Source organism: Culex pipiens, chromosome 1 (genome assembly GCF_016801865.2).
Source record: "Culex pipiens pallens isolate TS chromosome 1, TS_CPP_V2, whole genome shotgun sequence".
Taxonomy (NCBI): Eukaryota; Metazoa; Arthropoda; class Insecta; order Diptera; family Culicidae; genus Culex; species Culex pipiens.
The window spans coordinates 56486740-56511410 of NC_068937.1; the positions used below are offsets into that span (position 1 = coordinate 56486740).

Here is a 24671-nt window from a genome sequence, read left to right on the forward strand (position 1 = left end):
CAGGAACCTAGTACTACGTTTTGTTCAGAAACTCATGCCAAACATTTTGCTACAAAAAGCTCATGAAAAGGTAATTTCTATAAAAAGTTATATAACAAATACTATTACGAAAATAAAAAAGGTGCAAAAAAAGTTTGTACACCTTTCGAAAAATTAACATAAATAATGTTATTTGTTGACAAATCACCATAAATCCAGTCTCCCAACTCCAAATAGGCATCCTTAACTGATTAATTTGGATTGAATATAAAGTTTACTAACTACTTAGTATAAAAGTTTATATAACTCTGGAAATTCTATGTAAAACTTATCTAAACTTAATTTTGCAAACTTTTAATTCAACTAAATGTTAATATATTACCATAAAATTGCTAAATAAACATTTTGGAGTGGGTATAAAACCGTTTTGGGGGTATTTGTATCGATAGAATAGATTTTTCGTTGGAATTTCGTACCAACCCGGAATTACGTCGTAGGAAAATCCGCCGGCATCCGAACCGGTCCACGATTCTCAAGTCAACCTATGTGGAATCGGAAAGGGCATAAAATTTCCGATCTTTTGATACCCATACATCTAGGTTTTCTTTAAAACTTACGTTTTTAAATACCTGGGCAAAAAGTAAGTTTGATCCACTAGAACAAAAATTACGAAATTCCATACATTTTTGGCAGGTTGCTCAAACGAAACCATAACAACGAAATTTTCAAGACTATTTAGTCCAGAGCGGCGAAACACTGTCTCCAAATTGCCTGTTCCATGATTGTGGGGGGTGCGGGACATTTCGCCGAATGTCGTTTCGCCGACGGTCATTTCGCCGAAGGTCATTTCGCCGAATGCCGTTTCGCCGCATGGGACGTTTCACCGAAAGGGACGTTTCGCCGAATTGACAAATAATCGTAAAATAAATATATAAAATGGACACAAATTGTATTAAAATATTTTAAAAAAGTAAAATGTCCCTAAAACGTGATTTTTCAATCCTTTGAAATTTTGTTTTTCTTAGTATATTATTTTTATAAGTTTATGCATTATAGCATGCACAAAACAATCGCTTAAAAAATAATCTAGTTGAAAAAAAACTGTGCGAGTTTTTGCATTCTTTCAAATATAAGCAGTTATTTAATAACAGCAAACAATTTTAAATCATTTCTGTAAGTTTTTGCATTCTTGTTTTAATATATCATTTGAATTATTTCTGTGAGTTTTTGCATTCTGTTAACCATGAGCAGTTCTTTTAATTTTCTGCTAATAATTTTGATAAATTTCTGTTAGTTTTTGCATTCTTTGTTTTTTAAGCATATTTTTTGTATATTTTTTGTAAGTTTTTGTATTCTTTCCAACATAAGGAGTTCTTTTGATTATCAGCATAACATTTTGAAAAAAATGCCGGTAGTTTTTGCATTCTTTGTTTACTGAGCATATTTTTTAAATTATTTCTGAGAGTTTTTGCATTCTTTCAAACATGAACAGTTTTTTTTTTTTTAATTTCTGCAACTAATTTTGATTATTTCTGTTTGTTTTTTGAGCAAATTATTTGTATGATTTTTGTGAGTTTTTGCATTCTTTCAAACATGAGCAGTTCTTTTAATTGGCTACTTATTATTTAAATTATTTCTGTTTGTTTTTGCATTCTTTGTTTTTCAAGCAATTTATTTGTAAAATTTTTGGGAGTTTTTGCATTCTTTCAAACATGAGCAGTTCTTTTGGTTTTCAGCACAACATTTTGCAAAATTGCTGTTAGTTTTTGCATTCTATATTTTTGGCATACTTTTCAATTATTTCGGTGAATTTGTGTACATTTAGTTTTTTAAGCATATTATTTCTATAATTTTTGTTTGGATTTGCAATCTTTCAAACATGAGCAGTTTTTTTTATTTTTAGCATAGCATTTAGACAAATTTCTGATAGTTTTTGCATTCTTCATCATTTGTATTATTTCTGTGAGTTTTTGAAACATGAGACGTTCTTGGGTCTCGTGGCGCAGGGGTAGCGGCTTCGGCTGCCGATCCCGATGATGCTATGAGACGCGGGTTCGATTCCCGCCTTATCCACTGAGCTTCTATCGGATGGTGAAGTAAAACGTCGGTCCCGGTTTCTCCTGTCTCGTCAGAGGCGCTGGAGCAGAAATCCCACGTTAGAGGAAGGCCATGCCCCGGGGGGCGTAGTGCCAATAGTTTCGTTTTACGTTCTTTACTTTTTAAATTATTATATTATTATCTTGCCACTCCTTCTCAAGTTTGCATGAGTGAATTACAAGATGGCACTGCAGTGAACAAATAGCATACATTATACAAAAAAAAATTATTCAATTCGCCGAAACGTCCATTCGGCGAAATGACTTTCGGCGAAACGTACCATTAGGCGAAACGACATTCGGCGAAATGACCGTCGGCGAAACGACATTCGGCGAAACGTACCAGATCCGATTGTGGGATGTTATTGTGCCTCCCACAATTGTGGAACACCTGAATTTAATTGATATTTTCACAAAAAAAAAGTTATCAGCCCATGGTTAAAACATCACTAAGCATGTGTTTCATTGGTTTCAGTGTGTGAAGTCATTATTTTGTTACAAATATGTTCTCCTGGAGAGATCCAAAGTTTGTTTACATCCGTAAGAAAAAAGTGTTCCGAATTTGTGGATTTCAAGGGTCAAAGATTTTCTTCAAAAACTTGATATAAAAGTTAAATTTCGCAGTTGTTCGATACAGCATTCGAAAGATCGCATGAAAGGCTTTCAAATGAAGGTAAAAGCGAATCATTAAGTTCAATTACCGATTTGCTATGATTATTTGAACATTGGCCGATCTGTAATCTGTTCCGAATATGAGGGATGACTGTATCCCGTGTTGGATTATTGTTCCGGATGAGGGTCTAACACAACCACACCAAACAGTGGGATAAGCGTTGTAGAGCCGTCCGGTGGTGGGGCGTCCTCCAAATGCTAATGCTAATGCTAACTCAGTTGGCGAGCAGCATTCGATAACTAATTGGACCATGCTCTCAGTCCTGTTACCGAACAAGTACTGTACTATCAAAAACTAAAACATTAAGATAAATGCATACATAAATACAATGAAAAATAGAAGCAAAAAACAGGAAACAAGAGAAGCCATGTTTTTTGTTTAAAAAAGTTGCTCATAATCATAATTTTAGAAAAAAAAAAAATAGTGCGACCACGGGTTAAGGCAGGTTTCATCAATGCTTGTCATGTAGAGAAAGACTTTATACTCTTCTGATATTCTAAAATTTTATTATATCGAGTTTAAAGCGTGTTGAAACATTAAAGATAACTTAAATCTGAAAAATATACCTCACTTTCCGCCGAGGGTTAATTAAATCAGATTGGTCCAAAATATCCACCGATTCGACCTTCCGGTTTGCAGCCGCGCCGGTCCAAAGCTTCCGCGTTGTCTCTCGTTCTCTCTGTTGCTGCAGTTTGCAGTTTACCCGGACTCCGGTCATCGGTTTCCCGGTGTGTGCTGAGCGGGTCATTAAAATCATTTTGTCGAATCTTGGTTGGATCCACACCACACAGCTGATGAGTTGAGCCGTTCGGAGTGTTGCTTCTTGTTTGTTTACAAGACAAAAACATGATATATTGCAGTTTTGCACTGAAAAAAGTTGTTCATTGAAAATAATTGAAATTAATTTGTTAGAATTTCAAAGATTCTGGTTTTTTTATTTCAGTGTAAAAATATTTTAGTATTTCTTTTTTAACTGTGGAAGCACACACACACGCACGTGGTCAGCATCTGTCGAAAAACATGACTACGACTTGTGTGCGTGCGTGTGTGCGCTCTACTCTGCACGTTGCTACGTTTATGAATGAATCGCGAACCACGTTTTGTGAATGGGTTTCGCCTCGTTTTGGCTTCGCGTCGTCGTCTTTGGCGCGCGCGTTTCGTTCGTTCGTGTTTTACTACAATGAGTGTGCGTGATTCGGCGCTCTTCGGCGGCCACTTCCTGTGCCCTTGCCACTGACCCGATGGACGCAAAGTTTGCGTCGCGTGGGTAAAAAGCTTAAAAAACTGGTGTGGATCAGTGCCTAGAAGAAAGTTCCAAAAAATCGTGCTATGCTCAAAAATCTAATAATTTGTCGCTGAAACACACAATTTTATTTTCGTTTTTTTTTAAATCTAATCTTCTAATGATTTTTTTTTCTCATTTTCCACTCCCCAGAGGAAAGTACGGCACGGTGCGGCGAGCGGTCGACAAGAAGACCGGCGTCCACTATGCGGCCAAGTTCCTGCGGCGGCGCCGCCGCGGCCAGTGCTGCGCCAAGGAGATCAACCACGAGATTGCCGTGCTGATGCTGTGCGCTAGCTCGCAGCACATTGTCCGGCTGCATGCGGTCCACGAGACGCGCTCCGAGACGGCACTGATCCTGGAACTGTATGTGTTTTGGGCAATTTTTGTAAGTTGCAAGTTTAATGAACTTTGATTTTTTTTCCTTAGCGCAACCGGTGGCGAACTGCAGACAATCATCGACAACAAAGGGCAACTGTCGGAGGAAAAGGCTCGAACGTGTATGCGTGAAGTTCTGCGTGCCCTCAACCATCTGCACAAACAGTCCATCATCCATTTGGACCTGAAGCCACAGAACATTCTGCTCATTGGAAACGACGTTGAAGGTGAGTTGGAGTTGACCTTTTTGCATATCGCAGAAATTGTAATTTTCAAGATTTCCTTCTCTCTCCAGACGGTTTGAAGCTATGCGACTTCGGTATCGCGCGTATCATCGGTGATACGGGCAAGATAATGGAAATCCTGGGCACCCCGGACTACGTCGCGCCGGAGGTGCTCCAGTACGAGCCACTCTCGCTGCGGACCGACATCTGGTCGATCGGCGTGCTGACGTACGTGCTATTGACGGGCTACTCGCCCTTTGGCGGCGACAACAAGCAGGAGACGTCCCTCAACATTACCAAGTGCCTCCTCGACTTCCCGGAGTATCTGTTCGAGAACGTGTCGGAGGATGCGATCGACTTTATCAAGTGTGCGCTTCGAATCAAGCCAAAGTAAGTAAAACAGATTATCAAAGCGACTTTTTTGATTCTAACCTCGACCCCTTATTTCCAGGGAGCGCCCGACCGTCGAAGAATGCCTCGAACACCGATGGCTCAAGGAGAAGACCGAAAATACACAAAAAGTACCAAAAGACCCGCTGACGGCGACGGCTAATACCACCATCACCGTAGTGGCGAAGCAGCTTCCCCAAGAAGAGGACGAACCTTCCTGCCCGCTCATCATTGAAAATGTACCCCTTCTGCGCCCCTCCAACGGTCACCACAATGGCCACGGCAACAACGGTGTCTCCGCCGAACTGCCGGAGGAAGCCAAGTCCAAGCCGTCATCGCCCGAAGAGGACGACGAATCCGAAACAAACAAGGAGAACGTTCTGCAAGTACAAAACGCAAGCACTCCGGTGCCACCGGTCAGCGTGGTGGAAATCGTTACCGTGTCGCTGTTTCCGGACGCTCCGACGACGCCCAAGGTCAGCCGGAAGGCGCCACCCTCCGAGCAGCAACAGAACGGCCAACTCAATCATGGAAGTCACAACCACCATCACCACCACCACCATCATCATCTGAGTCATCATCATCACAGCAGGTTTGTATTGTCGAATTTTACATGATAACGTATGTTTGGGATTGTACTTATTCAAAATTAATCAAAAACTAATTCATTAAGTTGGATAAATAATTGGATTGGCTTTTACAGATTAAAGATTATGTCGCCCCTCCCTTCAAAAAATCCAAAAAATCAAAATATTTTGTTTCAAAAATTTTTAATGGAAATAGAAGTCTAATCAACTGAAAATAATCTTAAATGCCCTGTTCTGTTTTGATAATCATATTTAGCATGTTTGGGCTCGTTTAAAAATATTTTTTGCAATTCCGTCGTGAGACTTCTTACTTTTCCTGTCATTCTTGAACGACGAAATAGCCTACTTTTCTGTACCAAAAATAATAGAATCGAATAGCAACACTTTTCAAAATAAATGCTGAAAAGTTCTACTTTTCAGCACTCAAATGGGTGCTGAAAAGTTGAACTTTTCAGCACTTGTTTCGAAAAGTAACACGTTTCAACATTTTTGTTTTGATTTAAACGATTTATTGTAAAAATACATAAAAATTTGACATAAAATTTCACTCAGTGTGTGTTTTTTGGAATTGCAAAAAATGTTGTATGGAACTCGTTGCAAAACTTGATTTTTTCAGCACTCTTCGTATTTATCCAACTCGGTGAACCTCGTTGGATAAATTTACGACTCGTGCTGAAAAAATCCTCTTTTGCAACTTGTTGCATAAACTACTATTAAACTTTCATGGAATTCCAATGTACAAAAACTTTTTTTCACGCAGAAATAAAATTTTCGTCAATACTTAGAAATTTTGTAAACTTATGATTGCAAAACAACCGGACAGATGTGTAATGTATATTAAAACACGTTTTTTCATGCAAATGTTGAAAACGTGGCATGTAATTTCAATATTTTAACTCTCCCCCTCCCCCCTACCCCCCCTCGACTTTGATCAGAGTCGAGGGACATAAACTTCAAAAAATATTTGCATCGGCCTAATCTAATTTCAACGAATCATATTTGCAGTTAACTGTACACAGTAGGTTTGACCCACAGAGATTACTCCAAATCCGAATTATTCCGCAATCTACGCCTTCTACGACTAATTTTAACAAAAGCATCAGAGAAACCCCTCAAAAATCTGTTTTGGCATTTCCGCTGTAAAACTGTCATCTTTTCCTATCCTTCTGGAGAAACGAAACGGCCTACTTTTCCCTACTGAATGGAAAATTAATACCGTTCAATACTAGTACATGTTTTACATAAAATTCCATTCATGCAGCGTTTTTTGGAATTGCAAAAAAATGTTATAAGCAACTCGTTGCAAACCTTGATTTTTTCATATAGAAATTAACCATTTTTTTTTACTTCTTCCAGCAGCGCCACCAGCAGGTACCACCACACAACCAACAACAACAACACTACCACCACCACCACCATCGTGAGTAGCAGGCAGTCCTCGACGTGCAGTTCCACCCCGAGTCCGCACTCCGTGAAGGCCTACGTACAAAAGTTCCAACAGCAGCAGGAATCCACAACCGCTACGACAGCCGCCGTTATGCTCCCGATGGAGAATGGATTCTGCGCCGCGGCCGCCGCTACCCTGTGCTGCCTCAAGTGCTCGGAGGAAACCATGGGCGGGGGTCCGGCGTCGGCTGCGGGCTTAGCCGTGGCCGTCGCGACCGTTGCCAGCCGAAAAACGCTCCAGTGTGGCGACAAGGGGATCATCTGCTGAGAGCCGGTTCCCGGCGGAAGACCGCTGAGCTAGTGTTTTGTTTAGGGCGTCAGTGCCCCCCCCCCCCTTCCCCACCTAACCCCTCCCTTACGCGCGCTGGTGTGTAGACTTCGTTCGGAAAACGCTTGATGCGTTACTCGATTCAGGGACGACGGGAATGGTCACACGCGCGGCCGGGGCACGGGGTTATTTTGGGAGAAAGTACTTATGTGAGCGAAAATTGTTCGGGAATCGAACCTACAAATCGGTTGAATATTTTTCGATCCCATTTAGGTTAAGCAGCAGGCGCGTCTTGTAAGTATAGTTCGTTAGAGAGAAGCGTTTTGATCATATTTTAGATCGTAAGTATGTAAGTTTATATTTTGCTATTTATGTAATTTTTCCCCTCCGCAAAACATACAAAAGGTGGAAACAACGAGAGAACTGGATGTTCTGTTCTGAAATCAAAATCCAATCTTTTGAATTGTCCCAACGCGAAGCCATTCGCTGTTGGTCCATTTTAATATGCTTTTCGTACGTTTTGGGTTGGAGCCAAAAATAAAACAAACTTTATTAAATTTGCGGCATTTAAGAAGCGTTCGAAAACGCATTTTTAGTTGGTGAACAATTGATTCGCGTCCCTTTTCCCTTGTTACTAACCCCATGTACATAGTAGATTATTCTCTAGATAAACGAATAAGCGGAAACGAAGTTGATTAGCATCAAGCAGGTCGAGTGACCCTTTGTTATATAGGAAGAATTAGCCAAGAGTTTGTACCCCGTAAATCGTTTCGCCAAACCTCTAAATAAAAAAACAGCCTTAGCTTAAAACCGTTGATTGACAAAGTTTAAATGGGCGTGTTATCGAGAGCAAATGGGACTACCTATTACAAAACAGTTTACACGGAAGTGGCCATTTGTTCGAGTTGTGTATGTGAGCGTGCGTGAAAAATGATCTGAAGCTACAATGCTGTGAATGTGTAAATATTGTCGCACGAAGGAATTGTGTGCGAACAACAACAACACTTACAACGCTTTTTTAACTTATTTCACGCAAATTTGGGCACAGTAAAGCGTTTCTACACGATGCCACTGCTGCTGCAGTGATACCAAAACAAAATCCTTCTACTTATCGTTAGTTTAACTCCCCCAACCAATCAACAAAACCAATTGGCAGGCAAGACATGAAGTTCAAAGTTTTACACCCCCCATTTCCGTTAACTTGTCTTGCAGAATGAGAATGAAAGAAATACTTTATATCTGTAGTAACCTCCAGTCGTTAGATTTTTAGTACATGCTGTTCTTTTTTATACGTGAATTTTAACAACTTTATTTTGTAAGAACGATACAAAAAAACACTCAATCGCGGCTTGGTTCGAGAAAAGAGGTACAATGCTGCTATAGGTTCTAGTGCTTGCTGATGTTTAACTGAACAGTGCAGATTGGGTGACAAATAGATTGTTCGGAAATATGAAAATCATTATGTTTCATTTGCTAAAACTACCGAAAGCCATCAGTTCTCAAATTAAAATTTATTTTAGTAACATTTTCTTATTCTTATTCAAATTATAAACCAAGTGGACTAAATACTTCTATGTATGTATGTATGTATGTATGATCCCCATACCCGCAGGCAACTTGGTCCTGGAACACATGTGAGCGCTAGGTGAACAATTCGATCATCTTTTACTCCATAATCTGTACACCCACGTGCATAAGTTTTTTTGCACGAATTTTAATGCTACAAATACCGGCGCATAGAACAAAATGGTTTCCCGCTTCCCTCCCCAAGCGCCGGAAATTTGTAGCGGGTGTAGGGACACTTTGTATAGACGCCCTTGTTCCCATCACGTCACTGAGGGTATGGAGCGACGAGAAATTAATAAGCATGCCCCCCCAGTCGAACCTTCATTAGAGAAGCAGGCAATCCACAACTCACAGCGAACGACCAAGGGAACACCCTACCGCGTATTTAGTGGAAATTGGCGTAGTTAGTCTTGAGTGGAATGAGTGAATGTAAGCGTATAAGTGAAAGTTTTTTTTGTATTATAACAAGAACGGGCTCACCAAATTATGTATCTTCAATACCAGCTTCATCTTCAGTATCAGAAGTGGTCCGATTTGATTAACTTGAGATCCGTCGACAAACTTGAAACAGCCAGATGGTTGATGATTCGAATTTCCGCCGAGTTTGAAAACATCACCGACGGGACCCAATGGTTGTCCGAGGAAACGCACCCGATGAAGATCACCATCCGCCGATGAGTTGCTACCAGGAAACGTTGACGTTGAAATCCGGAAAGCAGCTCATTTTTTTTTGCAACAGGCTTGGAAAATCCAGAAAGATGTGCTCCTGAAGTCACGCTGGAAACCACCGTCAGGACGCCTTTTCCGCAACCACCACCTTCTCCACTGGATATCGGCAGAGATAACGGCAATTTTTTGCACTTTTTGAAACGAAATTGTAGGAGGAGAAATTGACAGCGATTTTTTTTCGATCCGTACACACGCGAGGCTTACTTCGATCAACCAAGTGGACTAAATACTTCTCATGATTAAAAAAAATACCAGTGCTGCTAAGTTTACTATACTGCCGTTCTACGCATAATTGTCCCATGTTCAAAAAAGTGCAACTGAGAAAAACGCGATTGAAACACAGAAATCGGTCGAAAAACGTCAATCGTGTTTTTCTCAGTTGCACTTTTTTTTAATATGGGACAATTATGCGTAGAACGGCAGTACAATAAATGAAATAATATAGGCTTTATGGATGTCACGCTAAAATCAGCCAAAATTTAATTGTAAGAACTCCATTTTGTGCCTTACCTTTTAACCTTCACAGATCCCCAAAATTTGATTTCAATCCTGAGATGTTCAACGAAATCCGAAAAAACTCCGTGCATATTTGTCATGTAAAGTGATGAAATCTAAATCTTATCGTGCTATCTTGTCACTCCCTGAAAATTGATGTAAGTACGACAACAGGCCAAAGAGATGTCAGGTCAGAACGCGTTTGACGCACGTAAAAGTTAGACTACCGTAAACATTTGTAATCATAACTCGGGACTCCAGCAACCAACTTCAACCAAACTTCGGGACAATGCATAGAATGGTCAACCAAACAAAACGTGTTTGTTATTGTTTACATTGCGTGCTCTAATTTTTTGTTTATTCAAGGTCAAACATTAAAACGCGTTTTGCTCGTAACGTCGAAATGGCGACGTCGTCGAATTACTTGGTGTGAAGATGTCTTGTGGCATTCACAGGAAGAAACAAATAAGATTCAAGTCGAACTGATATTTATTGAACAATTAACACTAATCTCTTATAAACTAATCACAAACTATTATACCACTCCATCGCCCATATTACACCAAATTCGACGGTGACGAAGTCAGCGCACCAAACTCCACGTCCATGCCGCCACCAGTTCCGGATATCGGCCCAAACCCGATGGAATCGCTGGTCAACGCAAAGCTGGACACACTTTTTGTCAAGTTAAAGCCTCCTGCTTGTCCGCCAAATGCCGCACTCCGGTTCATCCGCTCGGTCGCGTCGATAAGGCCCATCATTGTTTCGATTATGTCCTCCTGCTGGGCCGGTGGCAGCTTCGCTACTCGCTTGCCGATGATCTTGAACAGTTCGATGGTTTCCATATTGATGAGTTGGGATAGAGTGAGGTTTAGTTTTGAAAGGGGAATGTTTTTATTGGTTTGGAGGTAGATTTTGCTAGTTGCTTCGATGCTACCTCTAAGAAAAACACGCACACTGCTATGGCGATTCCTAGCGCGTAGAATGTGTACCCATCGAAGAGATGTTCGTTGGTTAAAACCGTTACAGGTTCGTTGCTAAGCGTCATGGTCAGGTAACGCTCGTTCATCCAGTTTGCCTTCCATTTGCTGATAAGTCCCATCCCCAAAATTTGCCCGAGCACCACGTTGAAGCTCTCGATAAGAGGACACGCCCTTCGAAACAGCATGCTGTAGTAGAAGCTGAGCACTTTTTCTTCGGAGATGCGAAAGTTGATGCTGTCCGGGTGTCGCTTGTTGAAGTAGGCGATCATCTCTGGCTGGGAGATCAGGGCGATCCGTTTGCGACTTTGGATCACGTCGGCGAACATCCGCCCGAAGAAGTCCTCGTCAACCAGGGTGAACGTTCCGTTGAACTGATCTGAGTTGGCAAATAGCAGATCGTACAGGACGTTCGAAACCACAAATTGATACCCGTTGGCAGCCATTTTAGCAAAAGAGCTGATATCCGTTGGTTCTGGCTTGGCCGTGAGAAACCCGTACATGGCACAATTGTAACTTTCGCGAATCACAACTCCATAATAAAGCCACAAAAGCATTGCAAATCGAATGAAATTGCCCCTTGGTATCGACGGAAGTGATCCTCCCATCAACGATCGGTACAACATCAGCAGAGAATGATTTTTGAACGAATGGCCAACTGTCACACAGTTGTAACAACTTAATACTGCATACACCAATCCCAGCATGGCCAACACTGAGATCCACACTGTAACCTGGAACGGCTGCAGAAGCCGCTTCAGAGACGATATCGAGACCAACTCCTCGGGAACCACGAAGACGAAATCACTCACGTAATAGCCGGTTGTGATGCTCATCGTTTGCAGCAATTCCTGGTACAGCAGGTAACCACCAAGGGTGAAATCGGCCTCTCCACTAAAAACCAAACCCAGCGCACCAATCGCCGATCCATTCGGGAATATCTGACCCCAAGTAAATCCGTCCGTAGGCACCCTTACATTCACCGTAAAGTTCAGCTTCGACTGAATGATCTCCATCAGTTCGGCACCCTTTCCCGAAAGCACCAGCTGTCCATCGCCCCCCTCAACAACATCCCGGAAGGGAAACCACTTGAACGTTGCCAACCTCAGCGGGCATCCGTGCAGTTGGTCAAGGCTTCCTTCAAAAATCTTACGATTTTCACAAAAGTCACGATTGCAGCGATTCACAATCACCGGTTCGACACACCGACAGCACGTGACGCTATACGGCTGATAGCCAACAAGTGCCAATTCTTCCCCGATCGTCACCGCCAGAACCACGGTGATTATCTGAAGTGACCAAAAGTGGTTCAGAAGTTGGTTCCACCCCTCCGGACCGCTACTTTGCAGTTCACCACCGAGTATGACCACAAAGTGACCACGGAATTCGTAATTTGCGCGTTTCACCTCCCGGATTGCGTTTCGAAAGAACTCCCACGTGTCCAGAAGCCAAATTATCAGCTGACGCTGGTGAAAATTTAGCAACTTCTCATAGCGGATCAAATTGACGGTTATTAAGTTGTCGACGATTTCGAGTAGCAATTCTTCAACTAAATCTCGGGAAGTGTGCACGTTTTCGGTGAAAATGTTGATCTGGTTGTGGAAGGATGCACTGTTGAATCTGATGAGACCAGCTAGGCATGGTGCCAAGAAAGTTGAATTTTGAAAACTGAATACGGCAAAAGGTTGTAAAACTATGAAAAGCAGCATCAACTTCATTTTAAAACTGAACGGTATGAAGGCTGCGATTAATCGAAACAAAGTTAACGGACTGAAATGGTGTGATTAGAACCGCTTGAGTTATGTAAATATTTTATGAGCTTGTCAGACAACGTAACTTGAGGTGATTTGCAGATTACAATTAAATAAATTTAAAACAAAATGCAAGTCAGTCTTTGTTTTTAATATCGATTCTTGAACCTGACTTTTTACAACAACAAAAAATACAATAACAATGTTTAAACTTGTATAAAACTCGAAAACCTTTATTATAAACAGGTAAATTGCCACATTACAAGAGCGAAGCGTAATCGCGGTCTGCCATCTTGAGGCGCGTCTTCCGGTAGAAGGCACAGCTGGGCAGTAGGGTTCGGAGGGTGGCAATCTCCTGCTCGGAGCGCTTTGTTCTGTCCAGCAAGCGGCGCGGTAGTTCGATCGAGCCCAGCGCAGGCAAGCTGGTGGAGATTAGTTCCGACAGCGGAGTTCGGCTGACCGGAAAGATGACATCGGGAGGGTTAAACTGGAAAAAAGAAATTTATTGTTAATTTACAAAATGAATGAGACGAAGACTCACCGAGTCTATGTCCAGGACAAGCTTTTTAATCGATTTGCAAGGCTTAAGTTCTCCGTTGGCATTTATTCCAATGCACTTGAGTCGTAGTTCGGTTAGATGATCCAGCCTGTAGAGTTTATCAAACGTAGATACATCCCAAATGGCCTGCAATTTTATGAAGAATTCGTTATTCTGTTTTAAGTATAAAATTACTCTCATGCAGAAGTTACCCAATCAACTAAACTCAATCGCTGCAGGAATCTCAAGTTCTCACAGATCGCTGAAACAACGCCAGTGCTGTTGAAATTGTTCAACCCGAAACGGAATCGATCCAGCAGTTCCAGCACGACCAGCTTGGGCATCTTTTTCTGAACCTGGCAGAAAAAGGCATCCGGAGAGCTGATTCGAATCGAAAGACACGTCAGCTGGCGCAGCTCGGGAAAGCACTTGAACGACGTCAGCATTGCGGGTTGGACTTCCATTTTGTGTAGAATTAGCTGGCTCAGACGAGGCAGCTTCGAAAGCCTGGAAAATATCGTTGGAGGAACCTGGTTGGCGTCGATGTTCACGATCTTCAGCTGAAGGCACTGGGTCAACGTGCCAATTAGGTCAGCCGTAATGATGTTGTTGAAAAAGCTAATTTCTGTAAGGTTGGTACACTGCTGAATGAGGCTTACAACTTCGTTAGATGAAGCTGGATTGTAGATCGGGTAGAGCAAGCGAAATGTTTCCAGCGAAGGAAATTGTTCCTGGCAAAACGTCAGCTGGTCACGCTCGACGAACCGTGCATCGACGGATAGTACTCGCAGTTGACCACTGAATTTGGCGATAGCTGCAGGGATCTCTGTCCTGTTATCTTCCAGTGGAACTACAATGTTTCTGATGTTTGGAGCGATTACACTCCAGTCGATCACACTGCTGTCTAGGCAATTGGTTCCCAAACTCAAACACTTCAAGTTTGGCAATTGTGGAAAATCGACATCCGGCGAGACATTGTCGGATATCTCCAGTACCGTCTTAACCTTGAGCTCTCGAATACCTTCAAGGATGGACAACAACTGCACTAAATAATTTACAGAAATTTCCGAGTGCAACAGCCTCGCGTCCGGATCTTGCTCAATGCTGACATACTCCAAGCTGTACTGAAATTTGTCCAAAATTTTCAAAAGGTGCCCCTCCTCATCCTCCGCAAACTTGAGCACCACGTTGCGATAGTTCCGTGCACTGTGCTGCAGCACGTGCCAATAGTCATACGGGCGGCGTTGGGCGCAATTCAACTCCAGCAAGACGTCTCCTAGGGCGATGCGCGAAAAGGCGAACCTTGCCCATCGCTGGCTGACGAGGGACGCGGATTTGCGGTCTTCGACGCACAAGTTTGAGATAATTTGCTCAAATACCTGCAACGGAGGATGATCAAGAACTACATTTTACTAGTAATAGCTAAACTCACCTCGTTTGGTAGATCTTCAATAGATAAGCTGTCGGGTTGCATTATGCAGGACACCCAAAAGATACCTGTTGTGGGAAAAATTTCTAATTCTACATGAGCACGTTTGCGCATGCGTTGCAACATTACATACTAGAGGTGGGCAAAAAAAGAGCGAACCGCTCAAAGAGCCGGTTCACTGAAAAGAGCGAACGAACCGTGGCTCACAAAAAAAGAACCGCGGTTCTTTTTTAAACTCCGCTCTTTTGAAAAAACTGTTTCAATATGGCATGATTTTTGTTATAAATATAAATCATTGAATTTCCAAAAATTGTAGTATTAAATTTGTTTTTGAGCATTTAAAATGCAATTTCAAAAATTGCAATGCTTTTAAAAATTAATCCCAAAAGAAAACGATTCTAAACAAAATGAAATAAACTTTTCAGTGTGCAACTGATTGTTCATTCAAGTAAGAAACTTTCAAATTTTAATGAAAATACACCCAAAACTGGCAGCGCTAGTCCGAGAGAATGATGGTCTCGAGTCGAGAGAATAGTGGTACCATTCACGGACGCAGAGAACACAGCTCGAGATGGGCGATAGAACTATTCTCTCGAGGTTCATTTGCAAAAAAAGTTCATCCGTCAAACAAAAAACCAAAAGTGTCGACAACGGGAATCGAACCAGAGACAAACCAATCCAATGACTTAGCTGCCTCGGCCACCACAACTTGGTGACCAAGGAGAAGTCAGAAGTCGATGTATGACACTTGTTGGAGATTTATTGATTCAACTAACAAATGAACTCATTTGTTATGATGGTGTGAGTTGGTACCATTATTCTATCGATTTTGGCACTGAGCCCTCAATAAATTTTGAGAGAACGATTATCTCGATTCTGAATTTTGGGTGTAGAAGTTTTATCCACTGAAAACAATTAAAAAGCATATTGGGATCAATCAAAAATATTTTGATTTTTCGTGAAATTCCGTTGCACAGTACCTAATGCAAAAGTTTTTTTTCGGTTTAAAAAAAGTAAGAGCGAACGAAAATGAGCGGCTCCTAAAAAAGAGCGGTTTTGCCCACCTCTATTACATACCATGCTGTTAGGGTAAGGTCTTCTTTATTTGGATTTGCGTCAGGTTTTGATCAAAATCTCATACAATCTAAGGTATTTTTTCAAAAGGACGGAACATTGGATGTAAACCTATGTAACTTTCTTAGTAAAAACTTGCAATTAGGTTTTACGCAGACTCGGTTTTTAGGTTATAACCTAATTAGGTTTTGCAGCGTGACGTCACAAGCGCACACGCTTACACATTTTTGCTGAGACACATGTGCAAAAAATGTAAACAGTGCAGCCAAGCTGTCAAATTTCTAACCTAGAAACCGAGTCGGCGTAAAACCTAATCCAGATTTTTAAGCGAAGATGGCGTTACGAATGGTGAACGCCCGAAATGTCAAAATCACGCAGTGGTACCAACATTAAAAACAAAGTGTGCCATGGCATGACAGCCACACTTTGTTTTTAATGTTGGTACCACTGCGTGATTTTGACATTTGGGGCGTTCACCATTCGTAACGCTATCCTCGCTTAAAAATCTGGATAGAGCTTTATGACGTTTCGCGTACGCACACTAGCGCACCATTTGATTTTGCTGCCTGACAAAATTTAACCTCACTTTATTTTCGTGTACGTACACGCAATACATACGCACGTAGTTCACTCTATTGGGTTTTACATCGTGACGTTATTTGACAGCTCGTATGCACTTTACATGGTCTTCGTCGATTGTCGACGAATTTCCCCGAACAAAATCGACGACCGCATCGAACTGTGCCAAGTCTATGTAAACAGTGCACTCCTCCAAACCGAGTCGGCGTTAAACCTCATTATTGTCTTTTAAAAGCAGTAACATCATAATCAAACTTTTCGGCAACCTCAGCAAACGTCAAATCAATACAAATTGCTGCCGGATCTTTTTCTCGATCTCTCCCTGAAAAGATCCGGCATGATTTTTTTAGGGTCTGATTTTGCTGAGGGAGCCGGTAAACAAAAATCACTTCGTGCATCACCCTAATGGGACGTTCGATTGAAGGCTAGCTCCGCACTGAGTGCTGCAATCAGAGCTGTTGAAGTGTTTTTTTTTTAAAGAAACTCGCGCTAGTTCCGCACGAATTTCGCCGCCACCTAGGAACTGAAACTCTAGTGCCGCAGTCGGCCGCATTCGATATTTCCGTACACTGAAAATACGCCACACTTTTTAGTCAAGTGCCCAAACACTTGAATGATTCAATAAAGCCACATCTTAGATCTAATTTGTTTGTGTTTGAATTTCAATCCAATCCATTATCAAATTCAAGTGTTTTAGCGATTGACTTTTTGGTATTTTTTTACACCTTATTTTCATTCGGGTGGATCAAATTTTTCAAGTGTTTTGCTCATGAATTTGCCCCACTGTGCTGAACTATTCAAAGTGATGAGGAAAACACTTGAAATTGATCTTGTTTTGATTTGAAATGCAGTTTCGTGACAGCTTCGGCAGACTTTGCTTCGTTTCTTCATTTGTGTTTTGGCGGTCCGGTGTGTTCGTTTTTCGCAAGCTTGAATGACCGCGTGAGTTCGCTGCCGCCATGTTCCTGTCCAGTAAATTGCTTGCCCGGTTTGTGGCCGCGAAGACGAGCATCGTCACAAGGCTGTGTCCGTATGGCCAGCGGAAGGGCTCGGTCTCCCGGACCCGGAAAGAGGCCAACTTTGGCGATAGAGGTGCTTTCCGCAGATTCACCCACTTGGTGAGTGGGGAGAAAGATTTTTTTGTGGGGTTTTGTTTTGATTTTGGGATCTATTTTGTGTGATTTGCAGGAAGGATGCGATTGAGCTGCAGATGCCGTACCAGGAAGCGTTTGATGAAATTAAGGAAAACACCCGCCTGGTGCTGGAGAATCGGTGAGAAGCTGGATTCGAATGCATTCCACCCAGGGGCCAAGCAATGCGTCAAGGCACAGTTTGATTAGATGGAACCGACCGCGGTTCCGAATCAACAAGAAGATTCCCCGGGGGCCTCCATCTCCGCAGAAAGCGGTGGTGGCGAACAACCCGAACCTGATCAGGAGGACGATCCTGAGAGCAGGGACAACCGGAAGAAGAGACAATTCAACAACAAAAAAAAAACAAATTTCCATTTTTGACAAGCAAAGTTGATAGAAAATAAAAGCTGTCAAATTAATTTTATGACGCAACTTCACACAAACATGGATTGATTATAGAAGGAAACACCATTTAAAACCGATAGATATAATGTAGTTTTTCATGTGACACAACACATCAAATTCAAGTGTTGTGCTATTGAATTGACAGCATCTTAAGGTGCCCAAAATTCAAGTGTTTTGCGATTGATTTTTGAGTGCTCTGTACAGCAGGGCCAGATCATGTGTAGAACACTTCGTTAAGCTGTGTAAGTTTTGCTCAGTGTAGTAACAGTTCAATCGAGAAATTAAAAAGAGAGATGTGAGCCGGTAACATGGAGTTAAACTTTCGCAACTATCATGGTAAACTTCACAGAAGCTTGACAGAAAGTTTAACTCCATGTTGCACTTTTAATTTCTCGATAGGGCGAATCTACGTTTGTAAACAAGCAGCCATCCCCCTCTTAATTGACGTGAACTGTCACTTGAGCAAAAGGGATAGACTGCTTGTTTACAAATGCAGATTCGCCCTATTGAACTGTTAAATACTACGGAATTTTTCAGTTTCATGCGAGTTCCACGCACACTGACTAATGACGTTCGATTGAACACTGAGCAAAACTTACACAGCTTAACGAAGTGTTCTACACATGATCTGGCCCTGCTGTACAGAGCACTCAAAAATCAATCGCAAAACACTTGAATTTTGGGCACCTTAAGATGCTGTCAATTCAATAGCACAACACTTGAATTTGATGTGTTGTGTCACATGAAAAACTACATTATATCTATCGGTTTTAAATGGTGTTTCCTTCTATAATCAATCCATGTTTGTGTGAAGTTGCGTCATAAAATTAATTTGACAGCTTTTATTTTCTATCAACTTTGCTTGTCAAAAATGGAAATTTGTTTTTTTTTGTTGTTGAATTGTCTCTTCTTCCGGTTGTCCCTGCTCTCAGGATCGTCCTCCTGATCAGGTTCGGGTTGTTCGCCACCACCGCTTTCTGCGGAGATGGAGGCCCCCGGGGAATCTTCTTGTTGATTCGGAACCGCGGTCGGTTCCATCTAATCAAACTGTGCCTTGACGCATTGCTTGGCCCCTGGGTGGAATGCATTCGAATCCAGCTTCTCACCGATTCTCCAGCACCAGGCGGGTGTTTTCCTTAATTTCATCAAACGCTTCCTGGTACGGCATCTGCAGCTCAATCGCATCCTTCCTGCAAATCACACAAAATAGATCCCAAAATCAAAACAAAACCCCACAAAAAAATCTTTCTCCCCACTCACCAAGTGGGTGAATCTGCGGAAAGCACCTCTATCGCCAAAGTTGGCCTCTTTCCGGGTCCGGGAGACCGAGCCCTTCCGCTGGCCATACGGACACAGCCTTGTGACGATGCTCGTCTTCGCGGCCACAAACCGGGCAAGCAATTTACTGGACAGGAACATGGCGGCAGCGAACTCACGCGGTCATTCAAGCTTGCGAAAAACGAACACACCGGACCGCCAAAACACAAATGAAGAAACGAAGCAAAGTCTGCCGAAGCTGTCACGAAACTGCATTTCAAATCAAAACAAGATCAATTTCAAGTGTTTTCCTCATCACTTTGAATAGTTCAGCACAGTGGGGCAAATTCATGAGCAAAACACTTGAAAAATTTGATCCACCCGAATGAAAATAAGGTGTAAAAAAATACCAAAAAGTCAATCGCTAAAACACTTGAATTTGATAATGGATTGGATTGAAATTCAAACACAAACAAATTAGATCTAAGATGTGGCTTTATTGAATCATTCAAGTGTTTGGGCACTTGACTAAAAAGTGTGGCGTATTTTCAGTGAACCAAAACTGGCGGTTCAAACGAACGTACCATAATGCACAACTGTCAAACTCAAAACACAAACAAACTCCCTTTCTCTCTCGTTTTCTCTGTTTGTTTACATTCCGCCGCAAGTCATGTGTGGGAGCAGTCAGTGGTGGATGAAATTGTGACAAAATTTACCGGATGGAAGCTCCAGCACCGACGTCGGTCTGTCCTGCCGACGAAGACCGGCGGTTACGATGCCGACTATGTTTTCACACCGGGACCAGCTCTCAGTTGGTAGAGGTTTTCTCCAAAAGCCGCGACCTGTCCAAGCGAGTCATCAGCTCCCTGGGAGTGAAGGTATGTTGAGTGAATTTCGATCAGGACTGTAGAGTCGAAGTCGATGGATTTCGGAACTTTTTGAGGTTCCGGAGTCGGACTCGACAAAACTTTTGAAGTTAGAGTCGGCTAATTTTCAATAACTTTGTATGGTTGCTGTTATTGTAGTCAAAGTCTGCCGAATTTGGCTTCGCTGATAAAGCTATTTGATTTTGCAGCCCAGATTTTTGATTATTAAAATAGCTAGTTACATATATTCGTTCAATTGATCATTGTAGATAAATCGGAGCGAAAAGGGCGTCCGGATTTGTACGGTTTGTGAAACTATCGTCGATATCATTCAAAGCTTCCAAGCAGTTTGCAAGCAAACCAATCAGCTGCACCACGATCGGCGGAACTTCCTGCTGTACGAGTCGTTTTGGCCCGGCCACGAGCAGGACGCGGTCAAGGTTACGGAAAAGATGATTTTGAATCACCGCTCCCGGGTTGATAAGACGTTCAGCGATGTTAGCGCCCTCTTACCTAAGGTTGAAGTAGAAACTCAAAACCGACCGATGGTAGCAATTGCGGCCGTCGACTTGGAGAAGGGAGACAATCCGAAAGAACGCGACGATAGCATTCCTGCAACGGAGATGGTTTTGTGTGAGCCAGAAATTAAAGAGGAACCTGGAGAGGAGGACCACTTTATGGAAGAGTTTCCCGGGGAGTTGGATCAAGAGCAGTCGTTTCCTAGCGACTGGGCTGAGAAAGATTGGAGTGATTCGGACAGTGATTTCCGGATAGAAGTTGATTCTGTACCGGGGAATAGCGAATCAGAGGGCGAAGAAGAAACTTCAATTTCGAAGGTAATTAGTTCATAGTTGTAGGTCATATTTTGTCCATGTAACAGTTGTTATTTTTTTAATTCAATTAATTTTTACTTTGCGAAAAAAACAGAAGGTTTTGTATGAAAATTTAATCCAAACGTAAGCTTCCCAAACGCGGACGTGAACTTCAATTACTCAAGAGAACCTTCATGTTCATTGTTTATTTGTCAAGCTTATGTATCGTCATTCGTCATCAGTGTGACAATGGGTCTGTGGGGTGCGATTGTGTCATACAAATTCCAGCATTTTTGTGTGAACGAACTGGATGGATGCCAGAGGCGAATAAGGCATGTTAATCGTACTGCTTGTAAGAGCTAATTAGTCTAGGTTATTTTGTGATTTAGCTCGATTAGCTACCTAACAAAATAAACTCATTCGGTTACCAACCATTAGAGAATTTGTTTCTTTTGGATACTATATTGCTGACGGGAAGGCAAACTGTCGACAAACCCGTTTATCATCTATCGATCTATTAAGGAACAAGTTGGGTCAATGGAGTACGGACAGGGGAGTTCCGCAAATTCGCCGCAAGGGTTCGTAAAATGAAATTCTATCCCCCAGTGTTATTTTTGTGGAACTAAAATTTAAATTATTGATGGCACTAGTGTACTCCAAACATAGCAAACCCAAAGTGTGTTAATACTGGCATTTTGTAAATTAGATTTGTGGAAGTTATTCGAACAGCGGATGCTCTCCAGCACGACGTATGACATTAGCGACGGCATAGTTAGATAAATGCGACCACATGATTATCGGCGAAAAGTTTCTGAGACCGGCCAAATCGAACGACTTCATCAATCGCCCGGACCAAGTGCAAGGTCACCTGCCACTCAGACAACGAGCTATCGAAGGAAGAATTGTTGAAGCGCTAGCGGGCCAGACGTGACCTTTTACCTTCAGCGGAACGGTGGTACAGATTGAACTCTTCTTCGGATTCGAAGGAATCGTTGAAGATCTGGTGTATATGAACCACATACTTGCTGATCAATTTTACCGGGTATAAGCGGACGCTTAAGTTGCTGCCGGTGGCGAACTGACCACTAATCTGTTGGCACAACGGAAAATCCAGACTGTTGGTTAGGGATGGTAAGCAACGTAAGCAGCTCAAGGAGAAAACTAGCATAAGCAAGCTACAACGTTGGTATCCGGTGCGTTTAAGTCCAGCTCGAGCTCGGAAGTTGGTGTGCTGCCATTCGAATGTAAAGAACCACTAAGTACTTGAAGTTTACGTCTGTGTTAGGGAAACGCACGTTTTGCGTAATTCATTGGTTTCAAACCAAACTAAGTTAGCTTCCAAATCTATGTACTGATTACCGTCATCTGGGCGAATTGGGACAGCAGTTTTAGCAATGTTGCAGCCTAATATTTTTCTTTTATGAAGTGGTTTCGGTTAGACCAGATTCAGACCAACAAAATGTGTACATTCATTCCCAAATTTGAAACTTTGAAGAGCTCTAAAACTCTATTCAGACTGTAGTCCCGATTCGCCCCAGATGAGGGTACTATTTCTTTTGTAGAATAATCATGAATTTTTTGTAGCAGATCAAACCGGCCAGAGATCGCAAAAAGCAATCAGATTCTATCGATGAAGAGAAAGATTTAACACCTAATGTCAAGGTTTGGTTTCAAACTACCTTAACTTGCAGACTGAAACTGATAAATTTTCCTTTCAGGATCCCCCGCGTCGCCGTGGTAGAAAGAAGAAAGCTGACGCTGAAAAAGAGCAAACCGAGGACGACGATGATGAGTACGAGCCGAGGGAAAAGGGCAAGCGAGGACCTCGGCGCAAAAAGGTTCGCAAATCTGACCCAAGCGTTTGCGAAATTTGCGGCCAAACCGTAGCTTACTTCGTCAAGGAATCCCACCACAACCAGCATCTCGGCATTCGGCCGTACAAGTGTGACTTTGATGGCTGTGGGCGGACGTACTTTTCGCGCAACGATTTGAGAACGCACAGCAAACGCCACCAGATATCGTACCACGTTTGTGAGATCTGCGGGCGGAACATCAAGGGCGTGGAGTGGTTCCGGCGGCACGTAAAAACTCACACGGAGGGACCACAATTTACGTGTGAGGTGTGCGGGAGCAAGTTCCGCCGGAAAGCGCAACTTCAGACGCACATGGTCACTCATACGGGTAAGTGTCGTCGATGCTACGGGGTGGACTGGAGAGATCGAATACTTGATTATTTGTTTATTCCAGGCCTTACTCCGCACGAGTGTGGAACCTGTGGGAAACGGTTTGCACTGAAGTACAATTTGGAAGCGCACGTGAAACGGCACCTGAAAAAGGAAGAATCAGAACCCGACAGCAAAGAGGACAAGGAAAAGGAGAAAATTGAAGAAGGTCAGAAGGAAAGCGTTCCTGAAAAGCGAACGTGGAAGTACTACGTAAAGTCAGAATCATCCGGTAAGAAGCACCACCTTACATGTGACACATGCGGTGAATCGGTCCACAAGCGGGAAATGGAAGGTCACGTGAACAAACACTTGGGGCGGCGACCTTACTCCTGCGATGTGCCTGGATGTACGCAAGCCTTTTATGGGTTGCGAGGAATTAAGGAACACAAGATGGTGGTTCACTCGGATAAGGTCATTCGGTACGAGTGCAGTATTTGCAACAGGTCCATAAAGGGTTCCGGAACGTTCAAACGCCACGTCATGATGCACAATTCGGACATGAAAGTGTCCTGCCAGCACTGCGGGAAAAAGTTCACCTCCAAGTGAGTACAGAAAAAACATGATCGAAATCCACTTACAACATTGTTCTTTGCTTTTCAGGAGCTACCTCAAGGCGCACGAGCTCAAGCACACCGGTGAGCGTCCGTTTGTCTGTGAAGTTTGCGGAAGCTCATTTGCCATGAAGGCCTGCTGGAAGATGCACATGAAAACGGTTCACCAGCCGGGGAAACCACCAAAGAAGGAGCCGAAGCGGCCGCCGCGCAAGCGCAAGGCTGCCGTAAAAAAAGATCCCCCTTCGGAACCGGCTGCCGCTCAGAAGCAGGTGATCGTGGAACCACCGGTGGTGCCCCCACAGGCGTCGTGGACCATCAACATCCAGACGGCTGAGCAGTACACGCAGTCGCAGCAGCGAAATCAGCATCAAGTGACGGCGCCGCAGCAACAACAGGTCATTGTGCAAATTGTGGAAGCTCCCAGTTATGCCACGGTGGAAACGGTGCGGACTGATCATTCGTACTGACAAGAAATGTAAGTATTTAGTATTTCGCTCTGAAGCATGGAACATAATGTGTACGATATTTTTTTAAAGAGACACATTGTATTATTTAATCATGTTATCACAGTCCTGATTAAGGTAGAATTCTTTAACAACTAACATTTGCTCCAGCCTTTACGCAAGTCTGACAAAAAAAACGTTACTTAATCCACCCTTAGGTGGTTGGCGCCTTCCTCACATTTAAATGGGGGCTATCCAAAATAGACACAAAATGGCGGTGTTTTCAGTGTTTTATCAATTTATTAATTTATTCATACCACTAGATTGGGTAGTCAGATCTTCATATTGCAGGTCACTTATGTGCTTACAACTTATGATAGGGTAGTCAGATGAAAAAAACGAAAACGAAACTATTGGCACTACGCCCCCCGGGGCATGGCCTTCCTCTAACGTGGGATTTCTGCTCCAGCGCCTCTGACGAGACAGGAGAAACCGGGACCGACGTTTTACTT

At 42.7% G+C, this 24671-nt stretch overlaps 4 protein-coding genes across 7 annotated transcripts in view; 2 read left to right on the plus strand and 2 right to left on the minus strand.

Annotated features, from left to right (window-relative positions):
• The window catches only part of LOC120426454 (death-associated protein kinase related), a 163937-nt gene extending 155158 nt beyond the window's left edge, over positions 1-8779 (plus strand). Inside the window, exons 2-6 of one of the 2 annotated variants that reach the window (XM_052706084.1) lie at positions 4184-4396; positions 4460-4635; positions 4704-5022; positions 5084-5614; positions 6969-8779. In XM_052706084.1, coding sequence (XP_052562044.1) covers positions 4184-4396; positions 4460-4635; positions 4704-5022; positions 5084-5614; positions 6969-7323 — 1594 coding nt within the window. In that variant the 3' untranslated portion in view covers positions 7324-8779. Of the gene's footprint in view, positions 1-4183; positions 4397-4459; positions 4636-4703; positions 5023-5083; positions 5615-6965 lie in introns of both variants that reach the window. The other variant, XM_052706082.1, reaches the window with a different exon arrangement.
• Positions 8780-10632: 1853 nt separating this feature from the next.
• On the minus strand, positions 10633-12883 carry LOC120426466 (uncharacterized). Its single transcript, XM_039591228.2, has 2 exons — positions 11051-12883; positions 10633-10934 (listed from the first exon to the last, which is right to left on the minus strand). Exons 1-2 carry the CDS (start codon positions 12809-12811, stop codon positions 10671-10673), a joined length of 2025 nt encoding a protein of 674 aa, XP_039447162.1. The 5' UTR covers positions 12812-12883; the 3' UTR covers positions 10633-10670.
• Positions 12884-12993: 110 nt separating this feature from the next.
• On the minus strand, positions 12994-15980 carry LOC120426473 (uncharacterized). 2 transcript variants are annotated; one of them, XM_039591237.2, is made up of 5 exons: positions 15889-15980; positions 14815-14879; positions 13595-14761; positions 13386-13529; positions 12994-13331 (listed from the first exon to the last, which is right to left on the minus strand). In XM_039591237.2, the coding sequence occupies exons 2-5, from the start codon at positions 14854-14856 to the stop codon at positions 13104-13106; spliced, it is 1581 nt and encodes a 526-aa protein (XP_039447171.1). In that variant the 5' UTR covers positions 14857-14879; positions 15889-15980; the 3' UTR covers positions 12994-13103. The 2 variants fall into 2 exon arrangements, with proteins under 2 accessions (XP_039447171.1, XP_039447170.1); XM_039591236.2 differs by lacking the exon at positions 15889-15980 and having other exon boundaries at positions 14815-14950.
• Positions 15981-19894: 3914 nt separating this feature from the next.
• LOC120426467 (zinc finger protein 62 homolog) lies at positions 19895-24251 on the plus strand. 2 transcript variants are annotated; one of them, XM_039591230.2, is made up of 6 exons: positions 19895-20137; positions 20395-20961; positions 22522-22599; positions 22656-23118; positions 23185-23704; positions 23763-24251. In XM_039591230.2, the coding sequence occupies exons 1-6, from the start codon at positions 19979-19981 to the stop codon at positions 24181-24183; spliced, it is 2208 nt and encodes a 735-aa protein (XP_039447164.1). In that variant the 5' UTR covers positions 19895-19978; the 3' UTR covers positions 24184-24251. The 2 variants fall into 2 exon arrangements, with proteins under 2 accessions (XP_039447164.1, XP_039447165.1); XM_039591231.2 differs by having other exon boundaries at positions 22525-22599.
• The last annotated feature ends 420 nt before the right edge of the window (positions 24252-24671 follow it).